Source organism: Corvus cornix, chromosome Z (assembly GCF_000738735.6).
Source record: "Corvus cornix cornix isolate S_Up_H32 chromosome Z, ASM73873v5, whole genome shotgun sequence".
In the NCBI taxonomy this organism is placed as follows: Eukaryota; Metazoa; Chordata; class Aves; order Passeriformes; family Corvidae; genus Corvus; species Corvus cornix.
Genome location: NC_046357.1, coordinates 22,651,741 through 22,672,212, shown reverse-complemented (window position 1 = coordinate 22,672,212; position 20,472 = coordinate 22,651,741). Strand labels below are relative to the sequence as shown.

General features: G+C 43.0%; 1 protein-coding gene across 1 annotated transcript in view; it reads left to right on the top strand.

Annotated features, from left to right (window-relative positions):
* The window catches only part of THBS4 (thrombospondin 4), a 40,618-nt gene extending 23,094 nt beyond the window's left edge, over positions 1-17,524 (top strand). Inside the window, exons 10-22 of the mRNA XM_039566612.1 lie at positions 2,140-2,292; positions 3,648-3,752; positions 3,967-4,074; positions 5,558-5,717; positions 7,023-7,141; positions 7,945-7,997; positions 10,035-10,228; positions 10,515-10,693; positions 12,120-12,168; positions 12,272-12,468; positions 12,966-13,138; positions 15,249-15,388; positions 17,295-17,524. Coding sequence (XP_039422546.1) covers positions 2,140-2,292; positions 3,648-3,752; positions 3,967-4,074; positions 5,558-5,717; positions 7,023-7,141; positions 7,945-7,997; positions 10,035-10,228; positions 10,515-10,693; positions 12,120-12,168; positions 12,272-12,468; positions 12,966-13,138; positions 15,249-15,388; positions 17,295-17,356 — 1,692 coding nt within the window. The 3' untranslated portion in view covers positions 17,357-17,524. The remainder of the gene's footprint in view (positions 1-2,139; positions 2,293-3,647; positions 3,753-3,966; positions 4,075-5,557; positions 5,718-7,022; positions 7,142-7,944; positions 7,998-10,034; positions 10,229-10,514; positions 10,694-12,119; positions 12,169-12,271; positions 12,469-12,965; positions 13,139-15,248; positions 15,389-17,294) is intronic.
* The last annotated feature ends 2,948 nt before the right edge of the window (positions 17,525-20,472 follow it).

Below are 20,472 nucleotides of genomic sequence, written 5' to 3'. Positions count from 1 at the left end.
GTTGAACCTCACACCATCGGCCTCAGCCCATGATCCAGCCTGTCCAGATCCCTCTGCAGAGCCTTCCTGCCCTCCAGCAGATCAGCACTCCCACCCAGCTTGGTGTCATCTGCAAACTGATTGAGGGTGCACTCCATGAGATCATCAGTGAAGATTCCAAACAGAACTGGCCCCAGTACTGAGCCTTGGGGAACAGCACCTGTGACCAAACACCAGCTGGATATAACTCCACTCACCACCACTCTCTGGGCCTGTGAACTCTCTGTACCCAGTGAACACCTGCTCAAGCCATCAGCTGCCAATTTCCCCAGGGGATTGCTGTGGGAAATGGTGTCAAAGGCTCATCCACTGAGCAGGTCACCTTCTTAACAGAACAAGCAGGACCTGCTTTTCATAAATCTGTGCTGGCTGGGCCTGATCCCCTGGTTGTCCTGTACCTGCCACAGGCTTTCTTTATAGCAAGAGACGGGTTAAAAGTATTCTTCAGGTGTAAAGGTGGTCCTTTCTGCAGCAAGGTATTGTTGAGGCTACCATTTGTGTTCAGTATTAGCTTTCCTCATGAATAAGCTTGTTTTCTTAGGGCTGCTTTCACCGTTCAGGATGTTTGTATCTTTTTTTTTAAATATTTAGAACATTTACTGTCACATGTTGTGTTTTGCTGCATGACTAGACATGCAGCCTCTTTGGGAGGCCATTGGGCCCTGTCTACAGAGGGCCAACATGAAGTGTCCTGCATCTGTTAAAACAGAACAGTGTGGGGTTTCTAGTCCTGTATCCCTTCAGAAACAGTCTGGTATGGAAATGCTGCCTTAGAGGCTATTTTAATGCATACCAGAGCTTGATATAGGACAGAATATAGCGAGCAAATTCAGCAGACTCCAGAAGATACTACCCTGTAATCCATTAGGATAAAGTACACAGGCTGGTGTGTTTTAAATAAGCCATACCATTAGCATGGCCCAGGGATTATTTTACTCTTCAGCCATCTGTTTATTTTCATCTTCATCCTGAAAGTATGAAGACAGCACAGTTATAATTTGTAATGAAGTTAGGAATAGAGGAGTAGTAGTAAGAAAGATTTCTCTATGAAGTCTGAGTAGTAAGTAGATTTCTCTATGATGGTGTACTATGACAGACCTGACAGTTCCTCCAACAGACTGTACACAAAGAGTGAAGTTGTATGAAGTTTCACTAGTGGTTAGATGCACGTTTGTCAGAGATCTACCCATTTCTGTTCCTGGACATATCAAAAAATAATTATTCTCCATAAGGTAAAAAGATCATTCTCAATTAACTTTTATGTCTTAAGTTACAGGTCAACAAGAATGTGAGACAGAGACAAAAGTCACATTAGATGCCTAAAGAAGACCTCACCTTATCAGCATTTATCTGTTTATATCTCATATGGTGATTGGCCCAACACATAATGAGATTCCTTGGCTCAGCTCCTTTGTGTTTGTTTACACAAGAGAGTGATACATATGAAATACATATGCATGTATCATGGTAAACTACTGCAAAAACTTACATGGATGTTCTTATTGCAGTGTAAATGAGGATGGCTGTGTCTTCAGATACAGAATTCTTTTCTGACGAAGAAGATTTGGATCAAATTGGCTTAAAAACATTTTAGCTTAAAAAATAAAATGGGACAAAGACATGGTGAACTTTTTAATCTCTCTTTGATTAAAATTTGTGCCCAGTTGCCTTTAGATAAACTGGTGGGTGTGCTTTACAGTGAAATAAGATCATCCAGCCTGATTAATCAGCTGCTGCTTAGAATTTTGCACAAAAGTTTCAGTCACCTGGAAGCAGCTCAGGGTGATGCTGGCAGGGACAAGGCATCATGAAGAAGCTTTTGCTGCTACATGACTTTTCTCTGGCTTAACAAAAGACTGGTCTAAGCACGCAAGAGTTGAGTATGTTTTCCAGCATGCACTCTGGGAATCAAATATAATTTTCTTGTAGAAATAAAGAAGTGTAGAAAATAAAGCTTGTTCGCAGTACAAGAGGCGTCATTGGATGAAAAACTACACTTGCACAGCATAAACAGTGTGACTTGAATCTTGCTCTTGTGCTTGCTTTAAAAGGAAAAAAAGTCCTGTTAAAAGTCTGGCTGGTGACTTTTTGTTCTTACAGGGGTCTTACCACTGTGGCCAGTGCAAACCAGGATATACAGGAGACCAAACCAGAGGATGCCAGGCTGAACGGAGCTGCAGGAATCGAGCTCTCAATCCATGCAGCATCCATGCCCGTTGTATTGAGGAGAGGAGAGGAGAGGTGACATGTATTGTGAGTTCATTAATTAATGCATTTTTACAGTGAAGTCCAGCATTTTTTATAGGCTGGAAATGAGAAAATCTTTGTGGTCATTTTATACAGTTGGATATTTTACCAATTGTGGCACACTGGCCAAGACCAGCTGTGAAAACTGGGCTGAGACTATCTTGCAACTGTTTTGTTCTTGCCACATGTCTGTAAAGCAGCCATATTCATGTATCATATTCACTGTGCCTGTGTAATTAGATCTTTAGGAATCACTTTTGTAGACTTTCTGTAGTCTCCTCAGAAAAGACTGTCAACTGTCACACTACAGAAGACATCACAAGGACAAATTCCTCTCCTGGTGCCCAGCTACATAGCTATGAGTAAGGATCCTCTCTGCATAGCCAATGTGCCTGTATTTGCTGGCTGATAGAGATGTTTTTTAAAGTGAGATCACAGATTCCAGGCTGTACAGGGAGGCTGTACTGTGCTTACCAGCTATGGGAGCTGAGGAGCACTAGTAGCATATGAACTTCCACTGTAAGAGTATACTTAAGTATATTACTTAGTTTTTCCATCTGCAACAGAAAGCAAGAGACTAATCCTGTGTCCTAAATTTGGATACAGTGCATGCTTTTTCTGGCACTTGCTTTGGTTTAGTTTTTAAGTACATCTGTTTCAAAGATAAATAATCTAGGATATTTTAAGTCCATGCTGTAATGGGAACATGCCTAGACACTTGTATTAGGCAACTCCTGGTTTTAAGGGAAGGCCAGATTTTGACATGCAGTTCTTTGCATATATCTTTGACATAAATGATATGCTGGTTTGAAACAGTAATAATTTAATTGGCTAGGAGAAACTTGTGTGCAGATGCATTTGTTTTTCTGAAGCAAACTTAGTAAATGTCAACGCAGTTTTCTCTTAAAACTTCTTCTAGTTGCAGATGTGTTCTTGAGATACTGAACAAAACACAGTCATCCCATCTAACCATGTGCCCCTTGCCAAGATGCTAGGTGCATACTCTACCTAGGTCTCCCCTTTTCTTTTGCTCAACCTGCCGGTGAGGAGCCTAAACTGGTTCCTGGCCAGTGTCTATAAGAAATCTATAGCTCCCACTGCAATCATTAGGTGTGGCAGGCACACATTCCAGTTGACATCAAGTTGTAGCTCTTTATAGCTACATCTGGATACACTGCAGCCTCTCTCAATGTGGAAAGAAAATCTTTGTTTCAAGCTCTCTGTATCTCATGGTACTTCAGTATCTGGCCATGACTTCCATATGCTGCTCTTTTCAAGACTGGCATGAGTTTTCCTTCTTGAATATTTCTACAGTGACTCATTAACCTTTTGATAGTGCTACCATGATGTTTTATTGATAGTGTGGCATTGGCTGGGCTGGTGATGGTTATATTTGTGGAAAAGATGTTGACATTGATGGCTACCCTAATGAAGAACTCTCATGCTCTGCTGAAAACTGCAGAAAGGTAAGAAATGCTTTCTTAATTCTATAATAATTCAGAGCATGAAGGGATAAAGAAGAAGACTGTAAAAAACATGACTCAATGTATTCATCTTTTATTCAGGTTATTGAATTCTATTTAAGTTGATGAATCAATTAATAATAGGAAAAAATCATTCAAATTATGAAGGCGTCTAGTTTACCTATAGAACACCAGACTTGTCTCCTTTCTTGTCTAGGACAATTGCAGATTTGTCCCAAACTCTGGACAAGAAGATGCTGATGGTGATGGGATTGGAGATGCCTGTGATGACGATGCAGATGGAGATGGCATTCCCAATGAGCAGGTGCTGTGTATAGATCAGGATGCAGGGGTCTGTGCAAACAGAAGGATTTCCCATTGCAGCAATGGGAAGTGATTCTGAAATCTGATTCACTACTGTTTGCCAGAGATTGTTCCATACCCATCACTGTCAGTGGCCCCCTAAATCCTGTATTTTTCTTTTATATAATGCTCGTTCTTACAAGACTTAAGCCACACAGCCTTAAATCCCATCTGTGTATACTCCATTACTACCTTTTATCATTTAATTCTAGAGCTGTTTGTGTATAGAGCTTGTGTCCTTCTGTCACTCTCCCACAGCATAACCTTCAGGAACATTACTTGCATTAACATCTTTCTATTTAAAAAGCAGGTTGACCTGACAACACATTTCATCAGGGATCCAAACCCCACACAAATGAATGTGTCTTGCCAATAACTTGAAAAAGCTTTAGATCATGTCCTCAAAGCAGAAGAGGTTTCCATGTGCGTACACACAGCAGAATATACTAGAGAATAAATTCAGATTGGAAAAGCTGTTTTGTTTTCACCCTGGATTCTTACAAGCCGACTGTTGTTCTATATTAAGATCATTGACTGATACTGCTTACTCTGCTTCCAAGGAAGCCAACAATAACATCCAGAGTACAAATGTCCACCTGGAACTAGGGCAGACTAGCAGTCACAGAAGGTCTGTCTCAGGCTGTTTTGCCAGAGAGGCCCAGGCTAAATTCTGCTAGCTTAAATCAGCTGGTTTTATTAATGTTCTAAAATGAAAAAATTAAATCCTCCTACAACTTTAAATCTACTTGCAGGTTCAGCACCTTCATAATCAAGTAAATTCTTTATTCTTTCTAGTCTCTGTTGTTGTTCTCTTTGGGCAAGACAATGAGGTCATGAGTGTGCTAGATGGGTGGAGAAATTTTATACCACTTTGAAATAAAATTTTCTCCACATACCTCCTGATGGACTTTAAAAGCCAATAGCAGCTTGCTTGAAACAAACAAACCAACCCACCAAAACTGAACAAAAACCTGTACGTTTTTGCATCAAAAAAATTCTTTCCCCAGTTTCCAGCTTCAGTTTGAGTCTGTACCAGAAGGGGGCAATAGCCTTTCACTGAGACCATCTGCAAACCTTGTCAGAGTCTTTGAACTGCAGCTTTTGAGAAGGACCATGTGAGAAAGCTCAGGCACCAAAACAGGTTCCTCACCATAGACGCATCCAAAATGATAATCAGAAATCAAGGTTATAAGTAAAGCCTTATGGTACTGCATGTTTATGATTAGAGTGTGGTTCAAAGCAGAGCTTTGAGGGACCAAGTGAAATCTGATCCAGAGCTAATATTCACATAAAATGTCAAAACTGCTCACACTGTTTTGTTGTTTTGGTTGGTTTTTCTGTTTGTTTGTTTGGTAAGTAGAAATAAATATAAGAGGTTTATAAATCAATTAAAGTAGAAATTAAAGATTCATGGCCTGACTGATGTCTGATTCTGTGTCTTACAGGATAACTGTGTCTTGGTTCCCAATGTTAACCAGAGAAACAGTGACCAAGATATCTTCGGAGATGCTTGTGACAACTGCCGTAATGTCCTGAATAATGACCAGAGGGACACAGATGGTGATGGGAAAGGAGATGCTTGTGATGATGACATGGATGGAGATGGTTGGTGATTTTTCACTTTCAGCTTCTCTGATGTCATTCAAATTTGCCCAGAGTGTGTGCTGCACATCAGAAGACTTCATGTCGCTAGCTGTAACACATAGTCTTTCTTCATGAAATCTGTGTTTTTAATCCTTTTCATTTAATTAATACATATTTTAGCTTGCATTGGAAGCACTGTACACTGTAACAGAGAAACCAAGCCATGTTTCATGTAGAAGTTAAGGTTGTTGATCATTCAGCATTTTCTTAAAGGTGCAAACATCCCAGAGCATCCAGCTGCTGCCAGTCACTGGTGCCCAAGAGCTATATAATGTGTTATTTTCATTGTTGTAGGAGGCTTGAAAGAAGTGAAAAAATCACACCCCTTTAAATGTAATAACAAAGATGAAATGTCCCATCCTGTAAGTTGTGATACAAGAACAGGATAGAATGAATTGTGTGTAATAATGGGTGTGATGGGGTGGTGTTCTGGTTTCGCCAAATTTAGAAATATATCCTGCGAGAGACAGCAGGTCACAACCACCCCTTCCCCAACCAGGTTTGGGAAAAATAAATTTTCCTGGAAGGAAAGTGAAGGAGATAAAACTATTTATTTAACAAACACACAGGAAAAGGAAAATAATGCTAACTGATAAAATCTCTCGCTGTGGAGAAAAAACCTGGGAAAGCCTTTGGTGTCCTCAGAGCTGGGGCTTGGCCCAGGGCCAGGCCCTCTGTGCTCGGTGGAAAGTCGTCCTGATGTGCTCTGATATTGAAGCAGTCCAGTAGAAAAGGGAGAAAATCCAAAATTCCAGGGAAGGAAAAAAGTTCAACTCTCCATCTGTCTCTGGAGAAAAGAAACTGAAACAACTGGCCAAAAGCTGACTGGAAAGCAGCAAGCCAGGTGCCTCCTTGCTTCCCTGCTGCAGCTGAAAACAAAGTCGCTATCTCTGTGTGACCTTGAACAAGCTGCAAACTGCTTTGAGAAAGTTTTGCTCAGTTTTTCCTTCCCCCTCTCAGGCTCAGTTTAAAGGCACAGAAAGGCACAAAAATTAATTTATAGGCATAGGCAGTGATATGGGATACACATCATAAAGTCACCCCAGGACAGGTGGAAAGATGTTCTTTAACAAGATGTTGCTAACTACTATTAAATGAGTGATGCACACATAAGAAAGATTTACTGTGCAGGCTTATAATTTCATTGCAGGATTAAGTAGTTGCTGAAAAGGAATAGTGTCTTTACTGTTTTAATGTTTATATTGTGCAGTATGGACAAACATGGGAATTGTCTTCAACTAACACACACAATCCACTTTACTCTAGGTGTTAAGAACCTTTTGGATAATTGTCAAAGGATCCCCAATGAAGACCAGGAGGACACAGATAATGATGGTGTTGGTGATGCCTGTGACAGCTGCCCTACAATCAGCAACCCAAACCAGGTTAGCAGGCAGAAGGAAAAATTATCCTTGTTTAGGGAGAGGGACTGCTGAGACCTAAAAAAGTGCAAGAGAATGAAGCAACCCGCGCAGCCATAGTGTTCATATTTTAATAATAAAGTGTATTTCCTGGATAATAAAATACAGTATATATCTAGGTATTCAGGAGAGTTTTACAGATCTGCAGACTCTCCTGGTGTGAGAAGGAGGAGCCACCAGTTGTACTCTCAGTTCGGGATGTTGTTAGGACCTCTGCTCAGCATATATCTTTCATGCTCTGAAATCGGCTCCAGGACTCCACATAGGGGTGTGATTGAGTTACACTTGATATTTCTTTAGTCAGGACAAAATCCTGGTGTCCTTATTTATCAAAACTTTCAGTGCTCCTAGGTGAGAAGTCATTGTAACTTTTCATATGTTGGAATTCTGATTCAAACCCCCCCTTCCCCCTGTGACTAATGAAAAATGTTGGAAAATATAGAGAAACATAGTGGAATTTTAAAGCTGCTTAAGAAGTTAACCTTGCTAGAAATGAGGGATACTTATTTTCAGTAGTAGAGGAATCTTGCTTGAACTGCTTCAAGTAAGTTCAACCATTTTTATTCACTGTCTTTTTTTTTTTTTAATAAAACTGAATTTTTGGTTAGATGCATGATGCAAGAGAGAAAATAAATTCTGTAAAACAAGTGTCTTTTCACGCTTTTATTTTAACTGTATTTGATTTGGTTCTGTTTTGATTTAATCCTGCAATTTAAATAGATGTTCTTGACAGCTGATACTGGAACTTTCTCTGTTCCCTTTTGCAGTCAGATGTTGACAATGACCTTGTTGGAGATTCCTGCGATACCAATCAGGACAGGTAAGCTGTGAGAGAGGCTAGTCCTGAGCTGAAGCATGCTACTGATTCCTGGAGAGCTATAATCCCTCAGGCTAGCCTGGATTTAATTCCAGAGAGATGTTATTTCAAAAACAGTGTTAGGATTTATTAGCCTTGTTTGTTCACTTCCCTGTGGTAGTACAATTACTTCATCCTTAGCCCCATTCACACAGGCTTCCTGTGAGTTCCTGTGGAAGTGACATTCAAGCAATTCTCTGGCTGTAAAACCCAGAGCACTGCTCAGAGCTTCTTAGTGAGAAAATGTCTTTCATTCATTTCTTTATTTTTCATTCCTCTTTTATTTCTGTCTCCTTAGCAGAAGTTTCACAGTTAAAGGCTGTATGTTTTTCCTTAAGAACCTAGGGTTGCAGAAACAGAATTTTATTATCAAGTGTAAAACACTTGCAGAGCAACCCCTTTGCACAGCAAGACTGGCAAGGATCCTCTGTCTATATCTTTCATATGCCTTGGGCATTCACAGGAGCACATCCCATGACCAATTGCATCACTTTCCTGGAAGCAGCTTCTGCATAACCAACTTCAGGGGTGGTAGGCCCTCCTGTGTGCACCTCACTTACAGCAAGAGGCAAGGGAAGTGATAAATCCTGTGCTGTCACAGCATTTCATCAGCCACAGACAACTGCAGGGCTCCATGCCAGGGCCACTGGTGGGTGCTGCTCTCTGCGCAGGGACCTGCAGGGAGCCCACTTCCATGTCTCTGCAGGGATCATTCCCAGTCTTGGGCCAGCAGCTGCCAAGGCCATCAGCATTTTACTCTTAAGTAGATATGTCTTTGTTCTTCCTCATGTTTTAAAAAAAGACGGTTTTTCCCCCCATAAACTTCACTAATGTCTATGAAGCATTTCCTGGTAAAAATGCTGTAGCTCTGCCTGAGGTTAACCTTGCAATAGATACACATGTATGGTGCTTATTGCATTTTATCTCAATATTGTGCAAACATTGATTACTCTGACCTAAAATAAAAACACTTTTCTTAAGCAGGGAGAGGTGGTTTGGAATATGCCTACCTATAAGCCATAGCATGACCTTAATTTGGCTGCAGGTCACTTCTGCTCCACCTGTGCTAAGCAAGAAGCTACTGAGGGAAAACATGCCTATGAATTGCCAGAAAGCAATTTGGTTTTGGTATGCATACAAAACACACCACAGTTCAGGCAGTTTTTTTTCAGGGATGCACTTAACTGTTGGCATGGAAAAGTTATGTTGCCACCCCATAACTTCTTGAACCCTCTTCTGTCATCTGTGTCCCGGTTCCTGGTGGCTCTTCACTGTAACCAGCTGATGCACCCATGGCCTGGAGGGATGCTTGGGAGCTACAGACTTTCTCCTCTATTTCTTAATGCATGTCCCCCTGCAGGATTGTAATCATAGAATCATTCATTTTGGAAAAGACCTTCAAGACCGTCGAGTGGAAGCACTAACCTAGCAGTGCGAAGTCCACCACGAAAAACTTGCTATGCAGGAGGGTGAGAACAGTGGTTGTTTTAAAGTAAGTCTGACTTCAGGTGCTCATGTAGAGTTTCTCATAAAGTTTCATTCACACTCACACCTGCATGTTCATGAGCACCAAGACACATATGCACACAAGACAAGGGACACAAGGTGTCCAGCTCTTCCTGTCTCCTGAGTGCCTCTTAATTGGTGACACAGCACTTTTTGGATGTGCCTTACACACCCTTTAGGAGTGGATGTGTTTCGGGGTCTTGGGCTCCAGTATGTTTCCCACACCATGTAAGGCTTCTTTTTCTTTTCCCTGAGTATTTTTATAGCTCCTGACTTGGTCTTTGCTTTCCTGCCACTTTATCTTACCTGAGTTTCTTTGTTCCTGCTCTCCTTGCAGTTCAGCCACCTGAGCAACAACAGTTGTGTTGCCCACTGGTCTGCTTCCACCTCCAGAGCTGCCATTGGTGTGTTTCCCCCTCAGGTGTCCGTGCTGTTCACTGTGCAGAGGCAGGAGCTGATGCTGGCATGCCATTTTTTTTGTTTCTGTGGTTGCAGCGATGGTGATGGGCACCAGGACAGCACAGACAATTGCCCTACCGTTATTAATAGCTCCCAGCTGGACACAGATAAGGACGGGCTGGGTGATGAGTGTGATGACGATGATGATAATGATGGCATTCCTGACCTCTTGCCCCCGGGCCCTGACAACTGCAGGCTGGTCCCCAACCCGGGGCAGGAAGATGATAATGGTAAGATGGGCCTTCAGGAGCCATTTGGATTCTCAGGCACTGCATTCATCTCCAGGCATTACTCATGTGCACCAGGATGCAACACGGTCACTACCAATGCATACACTCTTGCCAGGAACAACCCCAGCACTCAGGGGCCCTTTAGCCAAAACAGAGGCACATTCTCAGGCACTGCAGCCAGCAGGGCTGACACTGCCTGCTTGTTGGACACCCTGATCCAGTGGCTGGGCCAGATGTAACTACTTGCTGCACCATAAATCTCCTTTCACTTCTCTGATGCATTCAGGTGATGGAGTTGGCGATGTCTGTGAGTCTGATTTTGACCAGGATACAGTGATTGATCGGATCGATGTGTGCCCTGAGAACGCAGAGATCACCTTGACAGACTTCAGGGCCTATCAGACAGTGGTGTTGGACCCAGAGGGGGATGCGCAGATTGATCCAAACTGGGTGGTCCTGAACCAGGTAAAAATAAAACTTGGTCTTTCTTACCTGTTTGAGAAAGATCATTTGAAAACCACAGTAAAACTGGCTCTGTAATTTCTGGACCTCTGGCAGACATGACAAGTGGAAGCTGTTGGTTAGTAGACTATTTTCAGGAGTAATAATGAAGGAATTTTCCTTTTTATAGCCTTCAAGCTATCAAAATTGATGCTCCTAATAATCTAAAGTAACTACATGCTGGCCAATTTACTCTGGGTGGATTTCACTGCTGCCAGAAGGCAGATATGTGAAATCTGTTGAAACATGTAGCAAACAAGTTTCAGGAATCCTTCCCATAATTTAAAAGTCTGACCTGCTAAATAACACAGAATTTCATAGAATTATAGATTGGTTTGGGTTAGAAGAGACCTCAAAGCTCATCTCATTCCAACCCCAACCTGCCATAGGCAGGGACATGCATCACTAGACCAGGTTTCTCAGAGCTCCAGCCAGCTTTGAACACTTCCAGGTTTGGTGCATGTACAACGTCTCTGGGAAGCTTGTTCCAGTGCCTCACAACCCTCACAGTAAAGATTTTTTTCCTAATATCTTACCTAAACCTACTCTCTTTCAGTTTGAATCCACGCCCCTTGTCCTGTCATTGCATGCTCTTGTAAAAAGTCTCTCTCCATCTTTCTTGTAGGCCCCTTCAGGTACTGGAAGGCCACAATTAGGTCATCCTTAAGCCTTCTGTTTTCCAGGCTGAAAAAGTCCAATTCTCTCAGCCTGTCTTCATAGGAGAGATGCTCCATCCCTCTGATCCTCTGGTTGGCCTCCTCTGGACTCGCTCCAACATCTCCATGTCCTTCCTGTGCTGGGACCCCAGAGCTGGATGCAGCACTCCAGTACTCCTGGATGGAACTCAGTAACTTACTTGCACTAACAAATTTTAGCCTTCAGGAGGCTAGTGTATTCTGAGTCACAGGGAACATGTAGTTTATTCCCATTGCGAAAGTTTCTGCCAAGCCAGCTGGAATGTATACATCTTCCTTAACCCAGTCCTGGCAGTCAGTTTAATCCTGAGCTCTGTGATCCAAATGTATGAGCTAAGCCTAGGAAAAACTCTCTTCCTCCCACAACCCTCTTCCCCTGCACCCCAGTTTTGGCCAGATTCAGATTTCCAGAATATTGTGGTAGGGAAAGAAAGTATCAAAATACCAGTATGACTAATTCTGCATTAGGAAAACTGACAAATCCTTCCTGACTCAGGGTATGCAAGCAGCTGAAACATTACTATTTGATTATAGTTTTCACTGATTTTAGTTCGGAGATACAAGCGTCATAGGTATGTTGAGAGCAAACAGAAGAGACAGATGAAGGAGGTGCTAGAGGGAGACGAGAAAAGGCTATAAGGCTTAGCCAACCCAGCTTGCCACACATGCTAACCACCCTGAATTTACCCTTACAGGGGATGGAAATTGTGCAGACTATGAACAGTGATCCTGGCCTTGCTGTTGGTATGTACTCTCTTCTGAGATTCAAGTTTTACAGCAGAAAACACACAGAATATGAACATGTGTTCTGCAAAATTGTTTTTAACTTGTTTGTATCCCTGCCTAGGTTACACGGCTTTTAATGGCGTTGACTTTGAGGGCACTTTTCATGTGAACACAGTGACAGATGACGACTATGCTGGCTTTATTTTTGGTTATCAAGACAGCTCTAGTTTTTACGTAGTAATGTGGAAACAGACGGAACAGACGTACTGGCAAGCGACTCCCTTCCGAGCTGTTGCAGAGCCTGGCATCCAGCTAAAGGTACTGGTGGTGGCTCCTAGCTAAGGACACAGTGCTCATGGAAGCCTGGCTATGCCATCCTGCCATGTGCTGGCCATGGGCTAGGTCATCATGCCATGCACAAGCCAAGCCACTGCACTGCATGTCAGTGTGCTGCCCGACTGCTGTTCTCTATTTGCAACTGCTGTCAAAATGGTTAAACCAGGCAGCTGCCACACAGCCCTTTCCTGTTTTTTTAAGGAACTTCATGTTGCCTTTCTGATCAGCTGGAGCATTTAGTCTCTGCAGTGACTGTGCTCTGACCCTGACTGGTCAGATTGCCTCCTTTTTCTTTGTCCAGGTACCCAGCTGGTCGCTTTGTTCACATAGGCAGTGTCTGCGGCTGTAGAACAGATGTTAGGGGCTTGTTAGCAGTGGAGAGGATGTTTCTTCAGACCTGTTCCCCACTAAAAAGAGATCTATGGCTTCTGAAAGTGACTTTTCTATGTGGTCAGTGTTGGAAAATTGTATTTTTGCAGGCTGTGAAATCTAAGACAGGTCCTGGCGAGCACCTCCGCAACTCCCTCTGGCACACAGGGGACACTAACGATCAGGTCAGGCTGCTGTGGAAGGACCCCCGAAATGTAGGGTGGAAAGACAAAGTCTCCTATCGCTGGTTCTTGCAGCACAGACCCCAGATTGGTTATATCAGGTAAGAGAGGAAAGGATAGATAAAGTGAGTACAGATACATGTCTGCCTAAACTGTAATTTCTCAACACCTGATTCAGATGATAACCTGAGAATTTGTATTATGTCTGGGCTTTGCACTGATGAAGCCTTATAACAGATTAGACCTCTGAAATTCTGCCTGCAGTTCTTTTCCTAGCAGAGACAATTCCAAGTTAAACCTCTTTGTATGGACCATCTGTCTTTTTTAACTGTGCCTTACCCTGATGAGCTCTTTTCTGGATTTAGTACCTTGTTTTCCAAGCTACTGCTGGCTATTGAAAAGCAATATATTTCGCATTTTCTTAATTTTGATATTTTAGAATATTTTTGTTGGAATTTATGTATTCTAGGATAACAGAATTAATAAAAGTTGTCCACTTAGAGGTTGTGATTCTAGCTAAGATCAGTAATTATCCTGATGTGATGGATTCGCGATTACTCAGCATATAATCAGAAATTTTGTCAAAGCTTTGTAATGCATGTTATATATTCTTACTTTGGTTTTTTTGGGAAAAAAAAAGCTAATAATATAAAAAAAATCACCATTCAGGATGAAACATTTTACTCTGCAACATCCAGCAGAGAAATCAGCAGGAATTATACTTGTAGATCAAGGCTGACATTAAAATGCAAAAAACTAACTGCCCTGGCATAATCAGCTCAGGTTTTTACCTTATAATAGAATAGAAATATGGTAAGTCAGTTTTTCTTCAAGAAAATCACCACCCTGCAGTTGAGATGCAGTAATTTGATGGTGTAATTATTCCACTTTTCTGGTACAGAGCATCATCTTCAGTGGTAATTTGAGTGATCGTGATTGACTTTTACACTAAAACTGATAAAGAACATTTATACTGTCAGTTACTGTGCCCTAGCCACCAGGCAGTAGCAAATAGATCTTGGGTGGCAACTTACGTTTAGACCAAGAAGTTTGTAAAGCTGCTGCATGAGCAAACATCTCCTATGGCTGAAGTATCTCCCACCAGCCTAACTAATGCTCCCTGTAACTGGGAAAGGTCGCAAAGTCTGTGGTCACAGAATCCTTTAAAGGCAGCCACACCTAAAGCGCGCCTCTGTCAGCTCTCTGTCCACTCTTGCTGTGGTCTGGTTAGGCCAGATGCCACAGACCACTATGTGTCTAGCAAAGATTTTCCAAGGCTTCAAGGAAGCCTAGGAAAAAGTCACTTGAACCAGCCTCTCCCATGGAAATTTTCAAGACAACAAGTTCTGTTCATTCTACAGATAAACTCAGAAACATAACAGGAATTGTTTTGGGTTTTTTTCCCTTATTTTATGAAAAGACACAGGAACTTTCATTCCCTTCACCGTTTGCTCTTTTCTTGTATGCAAAAATGCGTCAGCACTATCCTCATCCACATCCTATCCTCTAGGCTCATCATCCTCTAGGTCATTTACCTAGGCTGAGGACTTGATGTGGGCAGTGCTGCAACAAACAGCTCAGCTGGCTCTAGTGTGGTCCTGCTCAAGCCCTCAATACCGAGCACACACTGGGCAGCTGGTGGGGCGCAGCTTTCACAGGGCGGTTTGGGAAGTTGCTGATGGGTTTTCTAAAAAGAAGATGCTAGATCAGCAAAACAGTTCCTGGAGTTAATCATATTCACATTTTTAAAGAAATCTCACAGACAAATTTAAGATTCCAATGGTTTGTTTGAAACTTTTCCTATTTAAAAAAACAGTTCAGCTTCAAACTTCAAACTATGTGAGACAATATCCATCTGGCCTTCTTCAGCTGATCTAGTCTGGTTCTCCTATCACTATTGACTGTGGAAAATTTCAAGAGCTAAAGTGCTTAGCCGGACTGACTACAGGAAAAAAAAAATTCCAAGGCTTTTTCAGGATATGTAGCAATCCCCCCAAACACCCTCCCCCGTCTGGCTCTCACTAGCATGTAGCATTGCTCCAGTTCCCAGCCTACACAGTCAAGGGGCTACCTTTACTGCTTTTTCTCCCCTGGGCTAGATGGGAAGGATAGCATGCCCAAGAACAGAGTCTCCATGGATAACAACATTACTTTCAGGAATGTTGCAGACTTAGAAAAGACCTAATAGAGCTTCTGTTTGCTTTCATTAAGGGCAAGATTTTATGAAGGCTCTGACCTAGTGGCAGACTCTGGTGTAACTATAGACACCACGATGCGTGGAGGACGGCTTGGAGTTTTCTGCTTCTCTCAGGAAAACATTATTTGGTCCAACCTGAAATATCGCTGCAATGGTAATCTTGCTCTTACATCATTTTAGCTAACAACTAGCAAGTGAAGAACCAGTAGTAAGGCTGTTGGATTAAGCCATTTTGCATCCTTTCCTTTCCCCTTCCTTTGCAAGTTATTCACAGCTGTGAAATGCCTCCCCAGACACCAGCAGCACAGTGCAGCTCAGCCAGACAAGAACTAACACCTCACAGCTGCTCCTCCCAGAGCAGTCACTCTGCTGGCGAGATTGTGCCAACTGAGGGGAATAGCTGTCATCAGAGAATTAGGAATGTTACATAAAACCAGCTGACTGTGAGAGCTGTACACACACAATAAATACACTGACACCATCATGTATGTAGATGCCTTGAGCTTTGAATACAAGGTGAAATACACCTGGAGAGCCAGTGAGCTCAGGCACCAGGCATCAGTGTCACTTGGGTACTTGCTGGCTGGTCCTATATGTGGGGGGACAAGATCATAAGATACCTTTCCTCCCATGTAGGAATGCTCCTGCTTCTGTGGGAGCGTGCTGGCTCACTTCTCTTGGAGCAAGAGCCTTTTAGCTTAGCCCTGATCATCCACTATGTAAAATAACTCAAACTTTGATCACTCACACAGAAGCTGATCATTTCAGGGTACTCCTGCCCCAGCAGCAGTTCAGGTAACTTGAACTGGGGCTGAAGGGGTTGCCCCTCCTCTCAGCATCCAACCTTTGGAGAATAATTACCCAGCCAAGTTGGAATAGTTTCCTTGTCTGCTTTCTGTGGATCTGAGAAGCCCAGTTCAGGCCTGCAGGGGACAGGGCCACTCTGTGGCATGTTATGTTGATGGACTCTGGTACTTTGACACTCAGTACTACACTTCGGCTGGCTCTTGGAGGTCTCAGTTAAACAGGGAATTTCTAGACAATAATGCTTACAAATAAAAATTACTTGGTAAGTATTTTCAACAGTATTGTGGTTTCCCAGAAAGCATGTATCAAAGCTGCCACTGAGTCACACTTACATGGCAGAGAGCAGGCAAGTGGCTTTGCTGCAGGAGCTACATTAAGTCAATGAAACCCACTGAGAAAGACTCTGAAGTCCCCCAGTATCTGTTTTCATTTCAGACAAGTTCCTACGTTATGAAGAATTTCAAGCCTTTAAAAAGTGCTCCACAGAAAGCAAAGGACTTACCCCTTTTTTCTACATACTGTGTGTGTTAATACGCACGTCCTTTTTATGACTTTAAAGCTAACTCTCCTGCATCAGGGTGGAAATAATCAAAGTAAAGTTGAGGTCATGCAGTTGAGCTTCATTGCTGTGGCTCCATTGCTGGCTGCACCTTTAGCTCTATGGCTGCTCTGTGGCTCTCCAGATAAAATGTTCTGGGATCTGGCAAAGGCAGACTGCAAACAACACTTCAAACAGAACTGTAGTTACTCTTACGACATTGATCCATCTCCAGCTCCCTTGCCCAAGTCTCAAGTCTTTATGCCGGTTGCTATTGGTCCTGGTCCTAATGCTTTTTGTCCCTTCTTGAGTCCTGGAAAACCATCACAGGGAAGTTGAATTAGGATACATGAGAAATAGAGATGCTGGCACTAAAAATGTGTCTGGCAGGCAGAGCAAGACAACCACTTCTCTTGCCTTTCTGGTCAGCATTTATTGATAAAAATTTAAGAGTGCAAGCCACAAAGTTTTCAGAGATATGTAATTTGAAGATAGATAGTACTCCCTTGTAGGCTGGCACTGTAGCACTCACTGTCTTGTTAGCCTCTTCGTGTTTTTCTGTGGTATACAGCTCAAACTGAAAACATTCCCTGTTCAGTCTTACTGTGTAAACAAAAGAGAAGCATGTTACATAAAAAGAGAGTAGGCTGGTAATTGAAGTGCTCCTTAATTTTGTCAGAAGAGACTAAACTTTTTCATATTTTCCTGTTTTCAGACACCATCCCAGAGGACTTTCAAGAATTTCAAGCGCAGCAATTTGGCGTTGGGGATATTTAAAAAGTAAAAGCAAACTAACATTGCTATTGCAAACAGTAAAACAGTATCTTTTAAATCCTTATATGATTGTTGTTGTCAGAGTGCACACCGCAGCTTAGTCACATCAATGAGAACAATGTCAGACTTTTTTTTTGTATAAAAGTGAAAATAAAAAGGAGACAAAACAGACTTGGACCTCACTTGTTTTCAAATATGCCCTCAAATCTAGAGGGCAGCATGTAAATGGAGTGACAACTTGCTTAAAACACTCTCAGGAAAAGTTTTACTCTACTGCATTTTTGGATTCATAATTAAACGATGGGGAAGACAGTGAAATTTTCTCTACCTTGAATGTGTTATAAACAACAGGTTGCATCTGGTAATTAAGTGGTTCAGAGCTGTTTGGCTGAGCCAAGTAGTACCTTTCCAGTCCTCCTAGGAATAGGCTGCATCTCCTTTAGGACAGTTTAAGGCCTTTGGACACTGTTACTTTTGGCAGACCTCCTCTTAAGCACTGTATTAGACCTCCCTGCCCTCCCACTTGCAAAAACTGTGAGTAACACTATCATATCCTGGAAAAGCAAAAAAGCTGACAGCAGAGCATTGTAGTCACATCTTACGACTTGCATGTGACTAAAACAAAAAGACTAAGAGATAATAAATGCAGAATCACCTAGATAAAATAATCCTTTCACACGCACAAAGCCAGGCTTTGACCTGTTGCCAGAGCCGAGCTCTCTAGGCAGGTACTGTAATATTATGCAAAGTCACCAAACTAAAACCCCAAAACATTGTTTTATGCATTAGTAACCATTAGGAAAGGACTGGAAACAAAAAGCTGAAAGAAACTGTATCATAGTGCACTAATTTGAAGTGCAGAAAGCTATTAATACAGTGTGCATTTTTACTACATTGTTTTTCAAAATGGAGCTAGGAAGGGAGGGATGACAAGCTCCAAGGACTGTTGAATAGATAGGATAGTTACTTTAAAAATAACTATATACTTTTAAAATAACTATAGGATAGTTACTTTTAAAAGGACATTGGGAAACGGCACTTCAGCCTGTGGGGACGGGGGAGGAAGAAATACAAAGGGAGGGAATACAGTGAGAGTTTTAAAATCAGAAGTAGCCCTGGGAAAATGAACATTCCTAGCTCTTTCCCAGTACACGGATACAGGGGGAATGCTGAGTTAAATTATCAGGTGAGAGCATGAAACAACAACAAAAAAAAGTTTCCTGTTCTCAGTACAATAAAAATACCCTTAAGGATATTACAAGCTATCAGAGGCTTTGACTACTGGCAGAATTTTCCCATGGGCTTGTCTACCATTTCCAAAATTTCTGGAAGCAGGATGGTCCTAGGAGCTGTCCCATGAGGGACCCCAGAGTCCCACTACAAAAAGCATGATGCAGGAGTGTTCCTTTGGTTCAGTGCTTGATGATGAAAAGTCCTCCAGTTTCAGTCCTCCTTTCCCCTTGGCATCACTAAACCCAACCACTCACCAGATGTCTGAGGACTGAAAAGCTATTTACTTTGGAGCAACACAGACAGCATTGTCAAATTACGCCTAGAAGATGATAAAAAAAGTGTTTTTCTAGCTGAACATGGGCTAAAACTGCAGTATTGTTCACTTAGGAAGGAGAACACACTGTGAACCAAATTTACATCTTCCTTATCATACATTTACATTTCACCAGAAGGAGCCCTTTCTCCATGCAGAAATCCTCTCTGAATGGTCTGGGCACAGCCCGGGCAGAAGGCAGTTGCTACGCTCACACACACCACCAGTGCAGAACACATGGGTCCTGCAGTGCTCACATTTTGCACAAGTGGTCTCCTCACAGTGGATGCAACAGGCCTGGCCCACCCTGACCTGTCTGCAGCACACACCAGCTCCATGAGAAAACACGATTGCACTTGGCCTTCAAAAACTTGCCAGGCTCCAAAGCTCTGCTCAGCCCTCCTGCCTGGAGCCAGAGCCTCTCCTTCTGCTGCAATGGCTGGGAGGGAGCAGCCTGGCCCTTTGCCTTATCAGCTGGCTTACCACCATGGAGCTTGCCTGGTTCCAGGCTCTCTTCCAGTCCATGGCCATTGGAAGCTAGGAGGTGAGATGCAGGCTCTGGCTCTCATGCTGTTGCCAAAGAAAACTCTGTGAAGCTGTGAGCCTCTAACCTCCCCTGACAGAAAACATACTGGCTTGCTCTGCTGGCAGCCACAGACAAAAGTTACAAGTCAGACAGCCAGAACTTCCATTTCAGGAGGTGCTGCTGGGACCTTACGATAGGATGCTGCAGCTTGCTATGTCTGCTACACTGACACACCAACTGCTAGGCAGCCTACAAGATCAAGAGTGAAGCCAGCTGTTGCAGACAACATTTGCCCCAAGAAGATCACAGTCTGGGCTTGGGAAACCTTCTGCCTCACATTCTCATCAGAGATTGTGCAGTCCCTGTTTAAAATCATTTAAACAAGGTTCTCTAGCACCATGACCCCTTTCTAGACTATTGTGCAATGCAGACATAGCTCCATGTGTGGCCTCTGGCAAGTGAAGATGCTGCAATCCCATATCTTTAAAACTGAACATGTAGCTTGCTCTTGACCTCACCACCTGCACAGCAGGGCTGTACTCAGCTGGAGCAGCAGCTGTAACTACTTTGGAGTTCAGAGTCCTGCAGCTTCTGCACCAGGATCTAATCTCTCAACAAAGATTAACTGTTTCCTGTGTGCTGCAAACACCATGGCAAACACACTTCAAGTGCTTCTGTTCCCTGAAGACCATCCGGCTGGAGTCGCAAGGAGGGAACATCCTGACAGGATGCTGCGGTGTTGGGTGAGGGCAGGGGTGGGCAGGCTGGTGGGAGGCTGTGGAACACAGGCACTTGACTGTCCCAGCCCTTGGGCACCACTCAGGAACCTGTCTGCCTTGCTCCTAGGTCCAAACACACACCCTCACAGCTCCATGCACCAGAGCTCTCTCATGCACCAGGAGCTGCACAGGGAGTAGCAGCCACCATTGACTCTGGGAAGCTTTGTCAGCAGTTTCTCAAAACCACAGGGAACTGTGTCCTCGTGTGGGTCTGGTCAGCTCTGGCATGGGAGGTCACCCTCTGGCACAGGAGGCAGACTGCAGCTGG